At 49.7% G+C, this 20846-nt stretch overlaps 1 protein-coding gene across 1 annotated transcript in view; it reads right to left on the bottom strand.

Moving 5' to 3' along the window:
• The window catches only part of phlpp1 (PH domain and leucine rich repeat protein phosphatase 1), a 49851-nt gene that overhangs the window by 13056 nt on the left and 15949 nt on the right, over nucleotides 1-20846 (bottom strand). Inside the window, exons 2-5 of the mRNA XM_031563328.2 lie at nucleotides 7445-7641; nucleotides 5832-5957; nucleotides 3866-4014; nucleotides 277-423 (exon numbers count right to left, since the gene is read on the bottom strand). Coding sequence (XP_031419188.1) covers nucleotides 277-423; nucleotides 3866-4014; nucleotides 5832-5957; nucleotides 7445-7641 — 619 coding nt within the window. The remainder of the gene's footprint in view (nucleotides 1-276; nucleotides 424-3865; nucleotides 4015-5831; nucleotides 5958-7444; nucleotides 7642-20846) is intronic.

The raw sequence follows: 20846 nt of genomic DNA, 5'->3' as shown, positions 1-20846 counted from the left end.
CCTCCTCCTCCTCCTCCTCCTCCTCCACCCTTTCCATGTCAACACTCATGTGCTCCACACGCAGGAATGCATCATCATCACCGAACACATATCACAGATCAACCTCATATTCTCTCAACAACTGCCTTATCTATGCTCAGTAAACACATTATGAGCCTTGAGAAGAAAACTAAAAACACGACATGGTGGTCAAAAGCTTTATCGTAGCAACACAGACGTTTCCTTTGGGTGACCTGCTGATCCTTTCGCCCGTGACCGAAGTGACGAAACACTCACCTGTGCATGTCGCCCACGGCGCTGTGGACGGACGTGAGGTGGTTGCAGCTGAGGTTGACCTCGGTCAGGGTGGAGATGGAGCAGATTGGCAGAGGGAAGGAGCCTAGGTGGTTGTTGGAGAGGTTGAGACTCCGTAATCGAGTGAACCTGAGAGAGAGAGAGAGAGAGAGAGAGAGAGAGACAGAGAGAGAGAGTAATCATGAGATACAGAGAGAGAGGGAGAGAGAGAGAGAAGGAGGGAGAGCGTGAGTAATCATGAGATACAGAGAGAGAGAGAGAGAGAGAGGGAGATAATGATGCCATGGTCCTGAATGACGCTAATGATGCTCTGAGCTGAGCTGCAGGTGAGTCATGGTCATACCCACACTGATGTAATAAGATAGGAAGACCCACAAAACACTTTTATTTGATTCACAATGGATCTCCTCATACCCCCACTGCTAAATATGAGCAAGTGTACAACTCCATGACTGGTGTTTGTATATCGTACACCTATGTTTGAGTGTGCATCTCAAGTGACTGGTGTTTGTATATCATACACCTGCCGTGTGTTTGAGTGTGCATCTCAAGTGACTGGTGTTTGCATATCATACACCTATGTTTGAGTGTACATCTCACGTGACTGGTGTTTGCACATCATACACCTATGTTTGAGTGTGCATGCTCGGCTGATTCCATTCTCACATTTATAAACAATATGATGTGATGTGATCCATTTTGTGGAGAATGCCATCATTAACCACAAAGACACAAGTAACACAGTCAAAAGGAAAGATGTACAATCTCTTAGATATGGCACGAGCCATACCAGAGGCAGACTCATGACAATTTCCCAGTATTGTTGAGCAAACACAGGCTAGCCCTGGCCTCTGAAGAGAGATGCTCCCCCTCAGGAGCTACAACACAGTCAGTCAATCTCACACACACAATCCACTTCCTGACCGCACCCAGCTGTCAATCACACAGTGGCAGCCTGTCTGAAGGCACGCGTGGCAGCGCCTGAGGCGACGACTTAGGCGAGGCGGGGGGGTGGGGGGGGGGGGGGGGTGCGTCTTGAGCAGGCACGTGGGAGGGAGGAACACTCTGGCCTCAGCGCCGCCATGGCGATGAGTGACGAGGTGTTGAAAAAACAAGCGAAGCGTCAGGGGCGTTGTTGTCACTTACAACAGCCGAGGGCCATGGCATTTTCATTAAATGCTGCGACCTTAAGTGCAAGGACAATCACTACGCCTGTGTGTCCCACTGCTTAAAAAAAAAGGAATCCCGGCACCCTGCTAACAGATAAGACCAGTGTTCTGGGATCCATGTCATCACACGGTAACAGCTAGTCTCATTTGCTCTGGCTGATCGGGGATCAGCTGTGGTTCAGCACACAGCAGGCAGGCGGGACGTGAACACTGAGAGCACGGGAGACCCTAAATCAGCCGTGAAGGTCAGAGAGCAGCTTGACGCTGAGGTGATATTTACTCCATCGCCATGGTGTCTCCCCGGCAACCGCCAGGGAGAGGCGGGAGGGCCAGAGACGGGTCAGAGGTGGGCGCACCGTGGTCGGGTCTAAAGAGGTTAGGCTTCGCCTGCATGCTAATGAGGAAATACCATGGCAAAGTCATCTGTCTTATGGGACAGAACCTATACCGACTCACCTCAAAAACACACTCACTCTCTCACTCTCTCACTCACTCACTCACTCACTCACTCACTCACTCACTCACTCACTCACTCACTCACTCACTCACTCACTCACTCACTCACTCACACACACACTCACACACTCACACACTCACACACTCACACACACACTCTCACACACTCCCACAGTGAGAGCTTAATCATGTGAATGGCAGGAGCAGGAAACAAGGCCATGGTGTTATTGATCCGTGTGGTCATCTCATTAGGGTGGGGGAGGCATGGGGGCCGCAGGCCGAGGGGGGCAGTGAGAGGCCAGGCCGGCCCTCCTCTATCGCACCAGCACATCTGCTGACTCGGGTCTTCCCTGTCTCCCCCAATCACGCTCTCTCACCCAGTGTTTTGGAAAGGGCAAGCCGCCAAAAGCACATGCACGCGCGCACACACCACACACACACACCCACCCACGCGCACGTTATACATACAATAACACACCACCCAGGCTTTCCTACTGCCAGACTCAGATCAGAGCCATAATGATAGCTTTAGCAATCCGGTGTGTCTTGTCGGGGTGATGGGGGGGGGGCCATTACAGGCACAGGGGAGAGAGAGCTGCCAGATTTCCCAGAATGCATTGTAATCCCTCTTCTTAGCGTGCTGCGTAGGTATGATCTGACACAAGCCCTTTCCCATAAAGACCACCAGGCCCCTTTCTCTACTTCTGTGACTGCTCACGAGAGAGAGAGAAAGCGAGAGAAGGAGACAGAGAGAAAAAGAAAGAGAGCGACAGAGAGTGGAAGAGGGAGGAAAAGAGAAGAAAAACACCCAGCAAATGAGAGAAAAAAGGGGGAGAGGGAGGGAGCGAGCGAGCGAGCGAGAGGCCTGGTATGGCATGTGGGCGAAGTGGAGTGTTCACAGGGGGGAAAACAAAAGGCACGGGCCTTTTGCACGCACATGCACCCCGCACAATAGGCTCACCTTCACGCTGCCTGATCTTTAATAGCCAGGGGCCTACAGCTTGGAGCCGATCAATGGGGCCCGCCAAGGCCCACGGGCCTCCACACACAGACCCGTGGCTTTGACTTCGGCCACAAAGCCACTGCCATGTGCCCCTGCCGACACACACACACACACACACACACACACACACACACACACACACACACACACACAGGATAGGACACCTGTGGGTATCCACGAGAGCAGGAGGGGGGTGAAGGATGCAGAGAGGAGGCTGTTTTCCTCCGTAAAGGTCACGGTTTGAGAGGGAGGATGTGGAGGGAGGGGGGGCCAGGGGACGGGCAGCGGCCCGGAGGTTCATGGGAGGACAGCGGGATGGCGCAGCGGTGAGAGTGGCCAAATGGAGCTGCCACTGCTGCTGCCGCCGCCTCTGTGTCGGTGCCTCTGGGCAGAGTCAAGGTGACCTCACCTGCACCACTCCGCACGCACACACCCCCACACACACACACACACACACACTCTCCAACTCCAGCTGCACAGGTGGAATGACAAAATAAGATGAGGGCTGTGCTTGTGCACTCACACACACACACTTACACATACGTACACATGCATGTTTACACATATCATATGTACACATGTGCACAACCACACACACACACACACACACACCACACACACACACACACACGTGCACACACGTGCACACACACACACACACATACGCACACGCACACGCACACGCACGCACACTCACGCTCCCATGACTACAATAATCTCCCCTGATGAAAACAGTGGCTCTGTTCCAAAACTGCTCGGCATACCACAGGTCTGCCTGCGGCCAATCATTCTCATGCCCTCAAACACACACACACACACACACACACACACACACACACACACACACACATACACTAATCTCAAACACAACTCTAACACTCTAACACACAATAGATAGATAGATAGATAGATATATAGAGAAAGAGAGCGAGAGATGGAATACCTCTGCAGCTGCTGTAATGTGTGGTCTGCCGGCAAGAAGTTGTGTTTGAGGTTGAGGTGGGTGAGATCCTGGCTATAAAGCAGGTTGGGGGGCAGCTTCTCCAGACTGCAGCAGGACAGGTCCACTGAGCTGATCCTCTGAGACACCATCTGATACATTGAGACAGTGACAGAGAGAGAGAGAGAGAGAGAGAAAAAGAGAGAGAGAAAAAGAGAGAGAGATGAAAACAACCACCACAACCACACAATGGCAATCATCTTAGCAGACACCCATTCAGCTGCAGAAACGAAACCAAGTAGGAACAACACAAAGTAGCACTGCGTCTTGCTCCCAAACACCATCCCTGCATGTGTTGTTGTGTTGTTGTTGTGTGTTGTTGTGTGTTTGTGTGGCAGAGGACAGGCGCGGCCCCGGGATCAGCCTGTCTGCGGCAGTGCGAACGCGAGACGGTGGTGTCGGGTTGCAGCTGCTGGCTGCCTCAGCAAGGGGCTTTTGTTATTCGTGAACGGTAAGGGCATCGGATTTACCAGCGTGCCGTTTTGGGTTCGACGCAGGAAATGAAATGTGATGCAATCCATTTGTGCTCAGGCCTCTGGGCCTACCGTGCGAGGGCTGGGGAGAGGGAGAGGGAGAGCGCGGGACAGAGAGACAAAAGGGGGCGGATCTCGTCAAGCTTGAAGCCTTGGAAGGGTCGGCTCAGTCTGATGGGCCCACTGGGAGCATCTGATGTGTGGCCAGAGTGGTGCACCAACACGGCCCGTTGTGCCTGACACCAACCAGACTGAGACTAGGCTGCAGAGAAACAGTCACAACACCGTGACCCACAGACAACTTAACAGCCCATGACTCTCTTACTTAGCGAGGGCTCCCTCTCTCTCTCTCACGCCCTCTCCCACTCTCACGCCCTCTCCCACTCTCACGCCCTCTCCCACTCTCTCGCTCTCTCCCACTCTCTCGCTCTCTCCCACTCTATCTGTCTCTCTCTCTCGCGCGCGCTTTTCCAGTGCAGTTGCTGCTGCTGCTGCTGCTGCTATTCTGAGTTTCCCAGGGGGACCTGCGCTGCTCTGACACACCACAAGGTTGTCTCTGGGAAAATGCAAAAAATAGGCTCTGAGGTCTGTCCTACTTGAGCTTGACGAGAAAAAGAGGCTCTTTGCAAAACGTGCCCTGCCCCCGGGAGAGAGAAGAAGAGCGAGAGAGAGAGAGATGATGGAGAGAAAAGGAGAAAAAAAAACAGAGAGAGAGAGAGAGAGCAGGGTAGAGAGGGAGGAGAGAAGCTGAGCCTATTCTCCATCCGCCCTCTCTGCAGTCGCAGCTCACCCAGGCCATGGACTCCACTCACGCGTACACGCTTTACCAACAATTCAGTCCTATTAGGGGTTGTGGTGACAGTTTGCTTGTTGAGAAGGGAAATGTTGTTTTTTTCCCCCTCTAGTTTGTCCTACTTCTGTGTTCCTTTACTTAACTCCATCAAACTCTACCCAAGCTGACTTTGGAGGTGTTTCTATTATTAGCGATCATTTGAGCAGTTGTGTAACAATAGTCACTACTTTCCAATTTGTCTGGGAATGTAATGAAAAAAAAACAAACTGGTTTGGCTCGCTGGCTGTTTTAAATAACCCTCATCTGCCTCATGCCACAGCCATATTTGTATCCACAGTGACAGTGAGAATACTGTGTGAGAACGTGACTTGTACTACTGCTGCTGCTTTCACTACCAAGTGTCATGGACCACTACTACCACTACATAGGGAACCATGGGGAGCAGCACAACAAGGAAGCCGTGGCCTCAGCCGTAAAGAAGGTCATAAAGACCACTGGACACCCATGTTAAAAATAGCTATTTCTCTTTTTCTCTCTTACACACAACTTCACGTATTTCACACACTCTCTTTCTCTCTCTCACAGATAGATACTAACACACACACACACACACACACACACACATACATACACACACACTGACCTTGGCTGCATGTCTATGCCAGCGTAGGTGCTCGGTGAAGCTGTCAAAGCTGATGTAGTAGGTCTGGCTCTGGGGGCCCGCCGAGCTGAAGGCCAAACAGTGGTTGTGTTTCTTCACCTCCTCCACCTGAAACACACACACACACACACACACACACACACACACACACACACACACACACACACACACACACACACACACACACACACACACACACACACACACACACACACACACACACACTTCATGAGTATATGAATGCACAGAAACATATTCCAACCCATACACTATTGCAGTAATTTCATTCAATCATATTACACCAAGTGCTTTACAGAGGCAATTAAAGAACACGTATCAAATCAATTACATGAAGAAGACAATGCCAAGAATTTAAAAAGTAACAGGTGGTAAGAGTTCAGGAGGGAAGGGGTCACCCACATACTGCCCCTTCACTGCCTAGTCTGACATGCTCCAGCCCAGTTCATGCTGAGGTCACTTATAGGCTCCGTGTAAGAGGGTAGGACGGAGCCAAAAACATCTCCCTCATTTATCTTCATCCAGCAGGCACAGAAACAACAGGATAGTTAACCTCACTGGGAGCCCCCGGGTCTATGGTCCTTCATACATGACAACCAGTGCAGACACACACACTGTTACGACCCTGGCGGGTCTAGGCCCCGCCCCAGGATATTTGCATGCCTGTTCTCTATCTGTCTTTACAACAGGTAAATTGGAGCCAGGTGTATGGTTGATTGGCTGGGCTACAAAAGCCCTGATCAGACTGAAGTCGGGAGAGCGTTGGATTGGAGCGTTAGGTTGGTCGTTGGATTTGGATAGAGATTGGATTTGGATTGTCGTTGGTTTTGGAGTGTCGTTGGTTTTGGATTATCGTCGTCGTTTGTTTATATTACCATTTACCTGACTTTACATTACATCTTTTGTTTCTCTTCATAACACTGAGCTTCACCACACGTTTGCTATAATTATTAGATAACTATATAAACTTGTAAACCATTAATATATTATTATTATTACCCTAAATTCTGCGTGGCCTCCCCTTCTTGTTTCGTGCCTTGAGCTGGCTCGTAACAGACACACACACACACACACACACAAATACAAAAAATAAAAAACTCAACCACACACACACACACACTACAAAAACAGACAGGCAGACAGACACACAGACAGACACAGACTCATAGACACACACAGCTTATGGTTAACTGATGTGCCACTCTAATGCGCAGGCTCATCTAAGCAGGACACGCAGCCTGTGCTATTTAAGTCCCCGTCTCAGTGGTAGCGCGGCATGCTAATAAAAAAAGGCTTTCCTCCGCTCTGCTGCTGGCATGCATGACTCATGTTGTGCCTGTGCCTCGACCCCTGAGCGTCCCACGGGGACAGCATGGGGTAGGGACGAATGACACGATGACTGGCATGAGATGGCCTGAGCTGCTGTCCACGGGACGTGTGTCTCTGTGTGTCTCTGTGTGTGTCTGTGTGTGTCTGTGTGTGTCTGTGTGTGTCTGTGTGTGTCTGTGTGTGTCTGTGTGTGTCTGTGTGTGTCTGTGTGTGTCTGTGTGTGTCTGTGTGTGTGGGCCCTTGCTCACCTTTCCTCCGATGAGGGGTAGTATGTGCATCTTGCCGGTGCTGCTGGCCTTGACGGAGGACACCATGAGGCAGGTGCCGCAGAGGATGACCTGCCGGCGGCTCCAGCGGTTCACCGGCAGCTGCAGCTTCCCCTTGCGCACATTATACGTCCCAGAGAGCTGCACACGCTCCGAGCTCTCGATGCTGTGGGGCTTTCCTGGGGGAAGAACAGAGAGAGAGAGAGAGAGAGAGAGAAGGAGAGAGCGGTTAGCATCTACGGTTAGCAGCACAGCACAAGAATGAGGTAGCATTGGGGCAGGGGTTCGTGAGCTGGTGATGCCTTACTGAGGGGGGGAAACACACATACACACACACACACACACACACACACACACACACACACACAGACACACACACACAGACACACACACACAGACGTGACTGACAGAGAGGCCTGAATATGCCTCCTGTAATGTGCAGACGGCTGAAAGTGATATGGACACGAACAAGGGCCACACACAACGTCTTTGCCGGTGATAGCTGAGGACACCACCACCAGTGCTGGCGTTGGATTTCACTGACCCTAGGTCAGGACTATAGCTTTGCTCGGCATGGTTTAGCTTGTGTCTGGGGTCCACACTCCCGCATCAGACCTTGAGCAGACCACACCAACCACCACTTCAACGGCCATCATCCATCGAGGAATCACCCACGTGTTACCTGAGATCAATCGTCTCGTCCAGGCTTAAGTCCTGTTACTTACCCATGTTAGCCACGGTCACGCAGCGTGAGCGAGAGGATGGGGAAAGTACTAGAACACGCTCTCCCTGCCCTGAATAATTCACACCGGGCCATTTTCTACATTCTCGCTGTTAGCCCTGACACCCAAGGCATCTGTTCTACATGTAAACTCTGGCTGGAGCCTGTGAAGTTCTACACAGCCCTGGCCACAGTCCAGCTCCCAGGCGAGTCTGGTAGCAAGATGCTTTATGCTTGTTCCGACAGACCTGGGGAGGCAGTGGAGCATGAGAGGAAGACCTACAGTTAGGATCCCCAGAACTGATCCCACATCAGTGGTTCCTGCGTGGCTACAGCTGAAGATGAATTCATCCATACAAACAAAGAACTAGTGCTTCTGAAGGAGCTCTATGGAAAATAACAGGTCACTCATTCCTGATAACAAATCTAGCCATGCCAGGGGGAGTAACCGCCCAGCCAGATCATTCATTGTGTTTGCCGTTTGGTATTTTGGTATAAATAAATACTCTGATGTTTTGTTGTCTTCAGCCACACACAACAACAACAACAACAATGCTGCACAAGGTCAACTTGTGACGAATGTGAGCCACACAACATGGACACGTGCACTTTGACAAGACAGCTACACAACATATCGACATGCCTGGACACACTGCACAGTCTATACACTCCTTGGTTTGCACACTGAAATGAAAGTTTAATTGGAAAACTATGCGAGCTGCTGAGCTGTGCTCTTTTGAAGAAACGTTTTTTTTTCTGTGCGCTACCACTTAGCAAAAGAGAGCGGTTGGGGAATCACGGAGGAGCGATGCATGTGTTTTCTGAAGGTGCTTGCCTCCTTAAATGGAAAAAATAAATGCCGGAAATTATTCAAGAGCCTGTAGCCTCAATATGTCAAATAAGCACAGGCTATTTTCCATGGCTTTAAATGCAACAGAAGTGAAAGCACCCTTACACACATGCAAACACATGCATGTGCAAAAGTTAACACAAATGACCCACAGCACCCAACGCTCTCTCCCACATACACACAAACACACACACACACACACACACAAACACACACACAACCTTGCGTTCTTGTGTTTCTCTCTGACAGAGATGGAACACCCATATGATTGTATCTGTTGTACTGTGTTGTCCAAACAGGAACAAATGGTCTAAAAAAAGGAACAATGCGTGGTAGGAATGCCAAGTGACAACAGCGCTCCAGCATGACGAACGACAGGCAGGACATCAGGCTGTGCGTTCAGGGAGGCAGAGAGGAGGACCAGGGTCGATTTGGTCCTCTGGGGCTGGAGCCTGGAGCCTGGAGCCCTGGAGCCTGGCCCGCCACAGTGATGGCGAGCACCACCCACAATCCCCAACCAGCCGGCCCTTCCACCTCCACCACCAGAGGGACAAACACACCACAGGTGGGTGGGTGGGGCGGCAGTTTGAGAGGTCCTTCCTCTTCGGGGAGGCAGTCAGAGCAGAGAACATGCTGGGGTTTTTAACACGCCTCAGATGAGTCCACTACTCCCGAATTATCCAGGGGCCTAGTGATTAAGGGCTTTGCGAGCTGCCTGCCTGCTTGACTGACTGACAGACTGATCGCTGGTGTCCCGGCTGGAGAGGTGAAGGGCATGCTGGGAAGCTGGGGGGGCTGTATAGTGATGCCCGTGGTGAAGAGACTGCGCTGTCTGTGAGAACGGAAAGGAGGGGTGTGGGCCGGCCGCTACGCTTCTGAGAGCAGGGGTGGGGTGACTGTGCTGGGTGCACGGAAGGAGTAGGCCACATGAACTGCGTGTGAAAGTTGTGGTGTGTGTATGTGTGTACGTTTGCGTGTGTTTATGTATAAATGTATATGTGTGTGTGGAGGGTTGGGTGGGTGTGTTGTATATGTTGTGGTGGGTGTGTGTGTGTGTGTACGTTTGCGTGTGTATATGAATGAATGAATGTATATATGTGTGTGTGTGGGTGTGTGTGTATATGTTGTGGTGGGTGTGTTGTCTGTCATTGAGGATGGCTTCCTTCCTCTTGTGTGGAGCAGGAAAAGCCTCCGTTTCCCCTCGCCAAGCGGCCTCTCCCTCAGTAGCGTCACTGCATCACACACACACACACACGCAGGGGCGTTTCTACACACACATCCCACATGAGCTTACACACACACACACACACACACACACACACACACACACACACACACACACAATGATTAACAGACAGAACAAATCCTGTGCATGTAACATCCACGTCAAAGTCGCCAACAATAGCTTCATACACCCTCCCTGAGACGTGTCTATTGTGTAGCCACTCTTCACAAATGGCCCTCCATGTCAGCCCAAGACAGACAGATGGCTTCCTGCCGCACAGCCTAACGAAGAGTCACAGCCGCCATAGCCAACATAACACATGGTCCGTCCACACTACCTACAAAGCTCCAGTACATTTGCATCTGTTCTGATAGTGGATGTCTTCATCCGAGTAGTACACTTTTTTATAACTGATGGCACACAGTATAAATAGATATTTAAAAAGGTATGAATATCATCAGTACGGGTCGACCCCATGACTTTCTGTACCAGTTTAAGCTTCAAGAAGGTTGCATGCAGCACATGCCTTCCACAGAGGACCAAGCCCCTGTCCCCCCGTCCCCTGTCCCCCCGTCCCCCTGTCCCCCCGATCCCAGGCCTCCCTGACGGCACAGCTCTCCAAAAGCTGGAGCACACACACGCACACACACACGCACACACAGGGTCGTTCCTGCCCGCACCGTGGATCTCCAACAGCTGGAGCACAGAACCGGAGCGGCTAGAACAGCAGGGGGGCACTTAAGCAGGTCAGCGTTTTCTCGTCTCTTCCTCCCTCCTCCGAGAATGAGGCCAGCTCCCTTACCGTGGCTCGTTATAAATCACAATCAGCCGAGGAGAGGAGGAGGAGGAGGAGGTGAGGAAGAGAGCCATGTCGCTGCCTCGCTGCATCTGGGCCGAGCGTCGTCCGCTCCGTACCGCAGGGCTCTGACCCACATTGCAGGCGGGGTGGACTAGAGCGCATGCTTCGTGTCAGAATGTTTCCTGCGTGTGAGTGAAGCGTTGTGGACAAACCTGCAGGGTCCACACACACACACACACACACACACACACACACACACACACACACACACACACACACACACACACACACACACACACACACACACACGGCGTGAGGTGGGTTCGTGTTTAGAGACGTCAGCCTGATCTGTTCTTTTCTGTGTTGTGCTGCTGGTGGAGCTAATAGAGTGGGAGGCTATTTAAAACCCTGCCTGCCTGTCAATGCATACCACACCTGAGCAAAAGAGACCGAGCTGGCATAAAATGAGCTGGGTCAGAGGGGAGGGAGACCAGAAAGAGAGGAGAGAGAGAGCGAGAAAGTGAGAGAGAGAGAGAGAGCGCGAGAGGGGGGGGAGAGAAAGAGGGAGACCAGAAAGAGAGGATAGAGAGCGAGGGAGAGGGTGAGAGCGAGAGAGAGAGAGAGAGAGAGAGAGAGAGAGCGCGAGAGGGAGAGAGAGAGCGAGAGGGGGGGGAGAGAAAGAGGGAGAGGGAGACCAGAAAGAGAGGATAGAGAGCGAGGGAGAGGGTGAGAGCGAGAGAGAGAGAGAGAGAGAGCGCGAGAGGGGGGGAGAGAAAGAGGGAGAGGGGGGGAGAGAGAGAGAGAAAGAAAGAAAGATAGATAGATAGATAGATAGATAGAGAGAGAGAGAGAGAGAGAGAGAGAGAGAGAGAGAGAGAGAGAGAGAGAGAGAGAGAGAGCCCAGCAGCTGTGACAGCAGCCTGTAAATAGCCCCAGTGTTGTGCTCCTGTGTGGCCAGGCTGCACGTGGCACCAGATGAGTGTGTGTTTGTGTTGTCATCAGAGAGAGCTGCCTCGGACAGCGCCCACCATCTCCCCATCTCTATCCCTCGATCATTCTTGGAGAATGATTCTTCCTCTCTCCCTCAGCCCTGATGACTCAGTGCCAGCCCCCCCCCCCCCACCCCCACACACACACACACACACACACACACACACACACACACACACACACAGAGTCGCAGCAGCAGCAGTGACAGCTCAGGAACAGGCACTGCAGCAGGGAGTGTGATCCGTCTCAGGGCATGTCTGAGTATAATGGCAGGGCAAGTCTGGGGTAGAGGCCACGCTGCGCTCCATGCACTCTTCTACTGATCCAGGGCCTGCTCAGACCCTCTGCTGATAACCGGAAGCTGGGATACAGAGAGGCAGGCCAGAGCATCAAGACAGTGTCAGACTTGAGCCATGTGAGCAGTGCTTTTCTCCCAGTAGCCCTTACTACTGCCACGGACTGGACCAATATACCTGGATTCTCCTCGGTCTCCATCCCTCCCTCCTCTTTTGCCTCTTCCCTCGCTCGCAGTGCGTCTGTGTGTGTGTGTGTGTGTGTGTGTGTGTGTGTGTGGTCTGTGAGCAGTAATTCACAAGCAGATGCTATCCCCGTCCCCGGCAGAGGAGACGCACACACGTGCCAGGTGACAGCCTAATTACCCTGCCTGCCAGCCAGGCACATCACACCCCCCACCCCGTCATCCCAAAGAGCCACAACACTGGGAGAGGATGGTGAAAGAGGGGTGTGTGTGTGTGCTTGCGTTCACACACACACACACACACACACACAGAGTCCTTCACTTTCACACTGTTACCAGGGACTTAATCCTCAATTAGTTGCTGTTAAATCTGCTAAATATCCTCTTTTCAAGTTCCCAGATGTTCCCCGGCAAAGACAGTACTACAGATTTCCAAGGCGGCGTGGGGAGGTGAGAGCGGTGGAGGGGGAGGTACAGTATGTCTGCCAAATGAACTACCAATCTGTGTGTGTCCGTGCACTACCAATCTGTGTGTGCCCGTGCACGTCGTTGCCCTACGCCGCCATGTGTCTCCGTTTTGTCCCTCTTAACCCTTTTGTGCCAAGACACCCTGAGCATGTTTCCGTCTGTGTGGATTCATCGTATCTATAGCACTGTCCTCCGTGTGGATTTCATCTATGCAGTAAACAGGAGACTTTTTCCACAGTCATGTGAAACTGTCATGGGTTTTGATGTCATGATGTTGTTGTTGTTGTTGTTTCTAAGTGAGCTTAAGCATGTATGTATGGTGTCGACTCAGTTGCTTTATCATTTCGATTGTTTTTGAGTAAGACAGCATGAATGTGTGTGTGTGTGTGTGTGTGTGTGTGTGTGTGTGTGTGTGTTGATGGGTGTCCACACAGTTCAGAACGATGCAGAAGCTAGCACAGAGCACAGTGCCTATGGGCATGACAGAAAACCGACATTTCGTTTTTCCTCTGCTTCCTGTCACCCAAACAACAGAGCATCTCTCTGCTTGCGCTTGCTCAAGACGTGTTCTAGGAAGAGGTCCAAAAGCAGCCCTAGCCTCCCTCACCCGCTCTCTCCCCACGCCTCCACCTTCTCTCCTCTCCAATCTGTCTCTCTGGTTTCCATGGCACGAGTGCTCGTCCTATTGCAGGCAGGGGTGGGGAGGATAATTAATTGTCTGATGAATGTCATGGTGATGTCCTGGCATCCAGACTGTCACTGCTGCGCAGGCATGTACCTTCCTCCACCTTGCACACACACACACACACACACACACACACACACACACACACACACACACACACACACACACACACACACACACACACACACACACACACACACACACACACACACACACACACACACACACCTTATGCACTAAACAGGCAAACTGAAAAATACATACACAATCATAACAGCTTATTTGGCCCTGTGAGGCAGCAGAAACACACACACACACACACAATCAGAGAAAGTTTGTCCATGCAAGGTATTGCAATAGCAATGGAGCATGTAGACTTGAATTAGCATGGGCGCTGCCTAATGTGGGTTACTGGTTAATCTTGTGAGGTTGTAGCGAGTTAAAAGGCACACACACTACTCCACAGGCTAGGACAAGTTTGACAAGACAGGCAGCCTAGGCTGCTCTCTGATGGTCATCTTTATTATTCATAGCAACGCGCGCCACAGCATGTTTCATTTAAAGTTTACTTAAGAAAAGTAGGCTGTGTACAGTGTGTGTGTGTGTGTGTGTGTGCCTGCCTACATGTAGTCTAAACCCATGCCTATGTTCCCGTTCATTTCTAAACAAGACGTCCTTCTGTCCGTCTGTCTATCTGTCTTCACATTGCCAGATTAAGAGCTGGCTATCGGAGTAGCTGGCCTGCAGAGGTAGACAGGTTCAGCTGTGGCTGCCTGACTGGCTGTGTGTGTGTGTGTGTGTGTGTGTGTGTGTGTGTCTATCTCCACCTTGCCCAGATCTGATTAATGATTTGTATCAGCTGTTCTTGCAGTGACATGTGGTTATCACCTGCAGCAAGGTTGGCTGGCTGGACGGACTGACAGACAGACAGACAGACGGGCGAACAGACAGAGCGTCTATTTGGTCTCAGGTGGGACAGTGCCGCTCTGGACCACTAGGGGCAGCGGTGAACAGGAGGAACAGGAGTAGCCTCATTGGCCAACCTGAAGCAGCCGAGTGTTTTACAACACTGGATAATCTTTGTTTGACTTGAGCGCTTGGCCCACTTACACGTAGAGCCCAACTCTGGAGGCTTTATGTAACGGTGGCTTACGCACAGCAGTGGGCAGAGGCTGTGCCGGTGTCTCTCCAGCTACCTCTATCTCTCACACAGATATAAGCGCGCACACACACACACACACACACACACACACACACACACCATACAGGAGAGATTCCTCCATACTCACACAACTCATGACCTGTATTCATGTGCAGACTAAGTGTGTGTGTGAGTGTGTGTGTGTGTGTGTGGTGGTAGGTGCAGGCAGAAAGAGATCATCATGTTCCATCGGCCAAGCTGACAGGTAGCCTACAGCAAGCAGCCTAATCATCATACAGAGAGAGAGAGAGAGAGTCAGATTGACTAAAAAAAAGAGAGCAGGAAGGGGGGGTCACACAATCTTCAACCTTTTGCTCCGAAAGAAAGAAGGAAGGAAGGAAGGAAGGAAGGCAGAGGAAAAGCAGGGGATAATCCATAGCAGTAAGAGTAGGAAAGACTGTCCATTGACGGTCGGCGAAGCTTATCCCTTTCGCTCACGCACGTGTCAAGCTCTCTTCCCTCACTATTTAAAGATCCACTCTTCACTTTGCTAAGCCTACTTATTAGTGATGCGCGGGTCAGGTTTTTTTTTTTAATACCCGCACCCACCCGCCCCATTATGAGAGCCAATCCGCACCCCCGACCCGCAAAAATATGCGTCGATCATCGACCAACAAACCGCACATTTTAATTATAACTAACGTCATGGCATCCATGTCATGGAGAAAGATCATGTTTCCTTATGTGGTGCATAGTTGTAAATTACAAACACTAGTGTAGACTAAACAAAATAGCTCACCAATGATTGATTAATAGCCTAAATGCAGTTTTTAATCCTCATGGGCTAATTCAGTGTAGCCCAAAACATGCATTACAGAAACGAATGATCACGCTCTCTCTTTCTCTCATGCACACACAATGCATCCTTCAGTGAACTTAAGCACTCTATTAGTCTACATCATCTCCGTGTAGTCTCATTAGTGGGAGTCTCCTCTTACTGACCAACCGCAAAGCTTTGGTGGTGTAAAATAATCTAAACAAAAAGCTACGGATACCACTTCGGGAAAACTTCAGATATGCATTTACTAAAACCACAATTGCAAATCGACTGCTGATAGGGTGCACTTCAATTATAAAATAGGCTGCATCGTAAATTATAGGCTAAATTATAGCCCATCGTATGTAGAGGAATGCGTGACGCTTTATAGCTCGGTAATACAGATTATTGACAGTGAGGACATGGGGCAGGACTTACACCCTCTGGTTTGAGAGAGAGAGGGGAAAAAAAAGGTTGAAATCCCACTAGGCTAGCCTAATACAGTTGCCACGCAATACGGTGCAAGGTTGTCTCTTTCTGTAGGTTATTTATACCATACTCGGAACGCTGCTTTGTAACTTTTTTGTCCTGACCCATTCAAACCCGCAATATTTTCTGGAAGGCTAACCCGAACCCACCCGACCCGTGGATTGTGGGTCTACTGGTGCATCACTACTTGATGTGTCTTAAAGAGAGACAAATTCTTATTTGCAAACATCTTGCCTCAAACTGACATTAGCAGTTAACAGCATCGCAATAACATGCAATTAAATTGCATATTCATACTACGGCAACAAAACCATGACAGGCTACGTACTTGCGTGGAGAGTGTGGATAAATAAGATACATTTTGATTTACTTTATTTAAGCTGAATGTGAATCGGTAGATGTATAAAACTAAGGCTATTGGATGAAATGTACCTTGTCTTTGCAACTAAAGACACTGATGAGGATATGTAGTGTGTTACCACTCCATCCGTTTCAGGCTGTGCATCTGACTTGAAGAGCCCATAAAGTTGACACATCTCTCTGCAAACCAGCATTCACAAAAGAACTTAAAAGTTCCTGGGAAGGGGAGTTCAAGGCTATCATCATGTTAGCCTCTTTAGCAATCCCATTACATTAACAAGCTTCTGGTGGCTCTGAAGCACTCCATTCTGCGGTCACGTTCCTGTGTGAGGGCTCAGGTGTCACTGTGTGTGTGTGTGTGTGTGTGTGTGTGTATGGCCTCTGGATCTTGACGCAAATCAACTGGCCCGTGCCCGCTCCCTGCTTTTGTTGTTATGTAATAAGTGCGTGTGTGAGAGGGAGAATGGGGGAGTGAGCTAGTGTTAGTGTGTGTGTGAGAGAGAGAGTGCGTTACGAAACCCCACATTGAAACCTCAAGCCCTTTGATGGGCAAGCACAGAGAGGGAGATTATAGCCTCTCCATGTTCCCCTTTCTCAGTCTAATATACATTCTGACTGATTTGTGTGTGTGAGTGTGCGCAAAGGCCTACCGTGATAAGAGGGAAAAAAATGTTGCATTCGACTACTCAGAACTCTTAGATTAACAATCAGTCAGAGGGACTAGCTTTGTGTGTGTGAACTAAATTGAGATCGAGGGCTAGTGAGAGTGAATGAGTGAATAAGGGAGGGCACAAGCAAACGAGGGAGGGAGGGAGAGAGGGAGTGAGAGAGATGGCTTTGCTGCTGTAATGGGTGCAGACCTTGGGGCCAAACTGCTAGAGTGGTGTGATGCTAAGTGAGCATCAGCTGCATGCTAGAATTACAGCACACAAACACACACACACACACACACACACACACACACACACACACACGATACACACAAAAAAAAACCCCACACAAACGAATGGGCGAATGCATACACACAAATGCCCAGCCGTCCCCCGTCCCCAGGCAAATGGATACGTCATGCTGGCACATGTGGATGCCACCATTCAATAGTAATGACTTGGGTTGGGCAATACACTGAATACTTACAACACACCGATACATACAATAACAATCTAACAATCACTTGCTGACCTAATTTTGCCCATGTCAATGTGTTTGATTAAAATGTTATTTCCCGTGGGTGGCCGTCTTCTCTGCCTTCAAAAGTCTCTGCTACACTGCTGGAGTAAAGAGCGAAGAGCTGTCACAGTATGGGCACTAGCACCAGTGTCGTCCACGACCCCCCCCCACCACCTCTACTGCTGACTGAGTGATGTGCTTAGTGCCCTGGGCTTCATGTGAATCAGACAATCAATCAATCAAACACATGCCCAAGCATCATTCATTATTTCCATACACTACTCCGACTGTATAGAGACAGACGTGAGCTGCAGGCCTATTCTTGAGAAATCTCCCGACTTCGGTGCTACTGAAGTTGGTATTTGGCAAAGCAGAAAACAGAGCAGAGTTTTGGTTTAAAAAATATTGTTGGTCATTTCACCCAGCCTGAGTGATGCCTGTAATTTCCTGAGCCTAAATGCTGGGTCTACAGCATTTAAATCTGGAATGGCATTTTCACCTGATTAGGCCTTGTCGCCAGGACTGTAAACAAGTCCACAAACAAAGACAAAGACAAAGACACACACCGATGTTAATTAAAAGAAAGAAAGGAGGAGAATAATGGGAGGCACACACAGTTCAGCAATGCCGGCCACAGTGATTCCTCTGTAATAATGCACTGACAGGAGGGCCGGGAGTCCTGTTATATAAGACCGCTACAGTGAGTGACCAGAGAGGGAGACAAAGAGACACATTGAGAGAGAGAGAGAGAGAAAGAAAGAAAGAAAGAAAGAAAGAAAGAAAGAAAGAAAGAAAGAGAGAGAGAAAGAAAGAAAGAAAGAAAGAAAGAAAGAAAGAAAGAAAGAATGAGGAGAGGGACTGGGTGTGGGGTTTCACATACGTAACTGTATCAACCCAGACCCCAGCTAGCTCTACCATAATTGTAGTACATGCCATTCTGTCAGGATTTGGTCACTCATTTTCTCTCCTTCACCGGCAATATGGCAGGTGATCTGAAGAAGTGGAGATTTACGTAAATGTCTTCAAGCGCCTTTTGCAAACATCCTCAAGGCAAACTATTTACAAACACATTTATGTATTCTTGACTCACGTTGAGGGAAGTGGGGACTTCTTCTTTCCTCCTCACTGACACGCACACACACACACACACACGCACGCACACACACACACTATAAGATTCATTTTTAATCATAAAGTGTCTTTCTTTAACCCTACTTAGTCCTTCCATACACTCAAAATCTGTAGCCCACATGAAAAAGAGGTTAAAATGGTATGCCTTTGACACGGAACAGTTGAGTTGATCATAAGATGACCACATTCCAATGCTAATTCCATCCCACAAATAAGACACATCTAATATGTGACCATGACGAGGCAGCTTGAGTTAACAGCCTGCACGCTCAAACGCGCACAGCACGTGTGCACACACACACACACACACAGATCAGGCAGGAACAAGGATCAAAGTGTGACAAAGTGTTAGCAATGATGGAAACTCTTGCTGTAGAAAACAGCACAACCACATAAGCAACCAAATACATGCAGCTCAAAGAGGAAATCTCACAGACACACATTCCTACTGTCTAAAGCACGTTAATAAACTGCATGCCCACATCCACAGCACGGCAGACATGTTACAGCAGTACTCTCACTGACACACACTGGACTAATCCATCTGCACACACCGGCTGGGTTTAAATAGGCTTCCAGCGTAGCCGTAACAAGCTAGCTAGCACCAAGTCTGGTCCTGAGGGGAAAGCAGCTCGCATTGGCAAAAGCCCTGACAGAATAATGAAATGCAATCTAGAAGGACAATGAAATATATCAGAGGGAGAAGGTATATAGAAATAGCCAGGCAGAGAGAGGCAAAAGTAGAGTGACACAGTAAGTGAGAGTGAGACAACGATAGCGGGAGCGTCTGAGCCCCCCCTCAGAGCGGATCTGGTGTTCTAATCCCCTGCAGGCCACGCCAGCAGGGGGGCCAGGGGCCAGGGGGGGGCCGACACCCGAGGAGGGAAGAGGAACAGGAAGAGGAAAGGGCCTGGCCTGGCCTGGCCTGGCCCAGGTCATGACAGGGTCAGGTGCCTCCCAGAGGACAGCCGCCCACGGTGGACAGTCCAGTCAGGCACCACTTACAGGTAACTAGGCGAGGAGGGGATGGGGAGATTATACGGCCATTACTCCACTGCCTCAGGACATGGACAGTTTCCTTCATGATTATTGCTTGTTGCCCCCCCTCCCCCTTCTCTCCCCATCACTCAGTTGAGTGGGTCCACAAGCTTGGTTCAGACTACATCTTGCTAAAGGCTGGACTGCACTTAAAAGCCAGCATTACCATATTTCCCTTTTGATGAGGCTGATTAGCTGTATAGTGGTTATTGAGTGGCCAGTGCAATGGATGACTTTTTATTTGAATTTTAAGTTTCTCCAGCGGTTTTATTTTCAATCAGCCCGGATGGACAGATGGACAGACGGCCACCGGAGGAGAAAGCCAATCTGTTTCTGTGGTGGTGGTGGTGATGATGGTGATGATGATGATGATGATGATGTCGCGCAGTGATGGGGTCATACGATAACCGTGGCACATCAATTTTAGGCTTTATCTGCCCGTTCCACAGCAAAACAACTCACCTAACTCGCGTGGTGAGTTACTGCACATTCCTCACTGTGGAGCAATGACAACAAGGGCAGATGAGATAGCAGATTGCTGGGAAGTTATCCCCAAAGTGAAACTAAGGAAATAGTACCCTTTGTACTGGATAGCCATAAAAAAAGGGGTTGCACGTTTGTAGGTTAACATAGAGCACTCATTAATCAGTTTCCAGTAAAGAAGAGGAAAGATCAATTGTTGGGTAGTTCTCTGATAAAACAAAATGGCAAATTTTCTTTCCTAGCTGATGTGATAAAGTAAACCTGTAAGTTACAATTGCAAGTTGTCGACGGATTTCTCAAGGATGGCTCTAACATAGAGTCTGTAATATAATAGAATAGGCAACTACACCAACATGGCTAAACAAATTGATATGGTTAAAAAAATAGATATAAATATGTCTAATTATGTCCGCCGAGGAGGTTATACATTTTGAAGCGGATTCAAAAACACTGGGCAGATCCACAAACTCAGTTTCTCTTTCGCTTACGTTGCTAGATACGGCATACAGCAATTGACCTTGGGAGGTCTGCGCTCTCTG

Source organism: Clupea harengus, chromosome 25, assembly GCF_900700415.2.
Source record: "Clupea harengus chromosome 25, Ch_v2.0.2, whole genome shotgun sequence".
NCBI lineage: Eukaryota > Metazoa > Chordata > Actinopteri > Clupeiformes > Clupeidae > Clupea > Clupea harengus.
The sequence above is the reverse complement of the archived record's forward strand: the minus strand, read 5'-3'. Positions and strand labels throughout refer to the sequence as shown.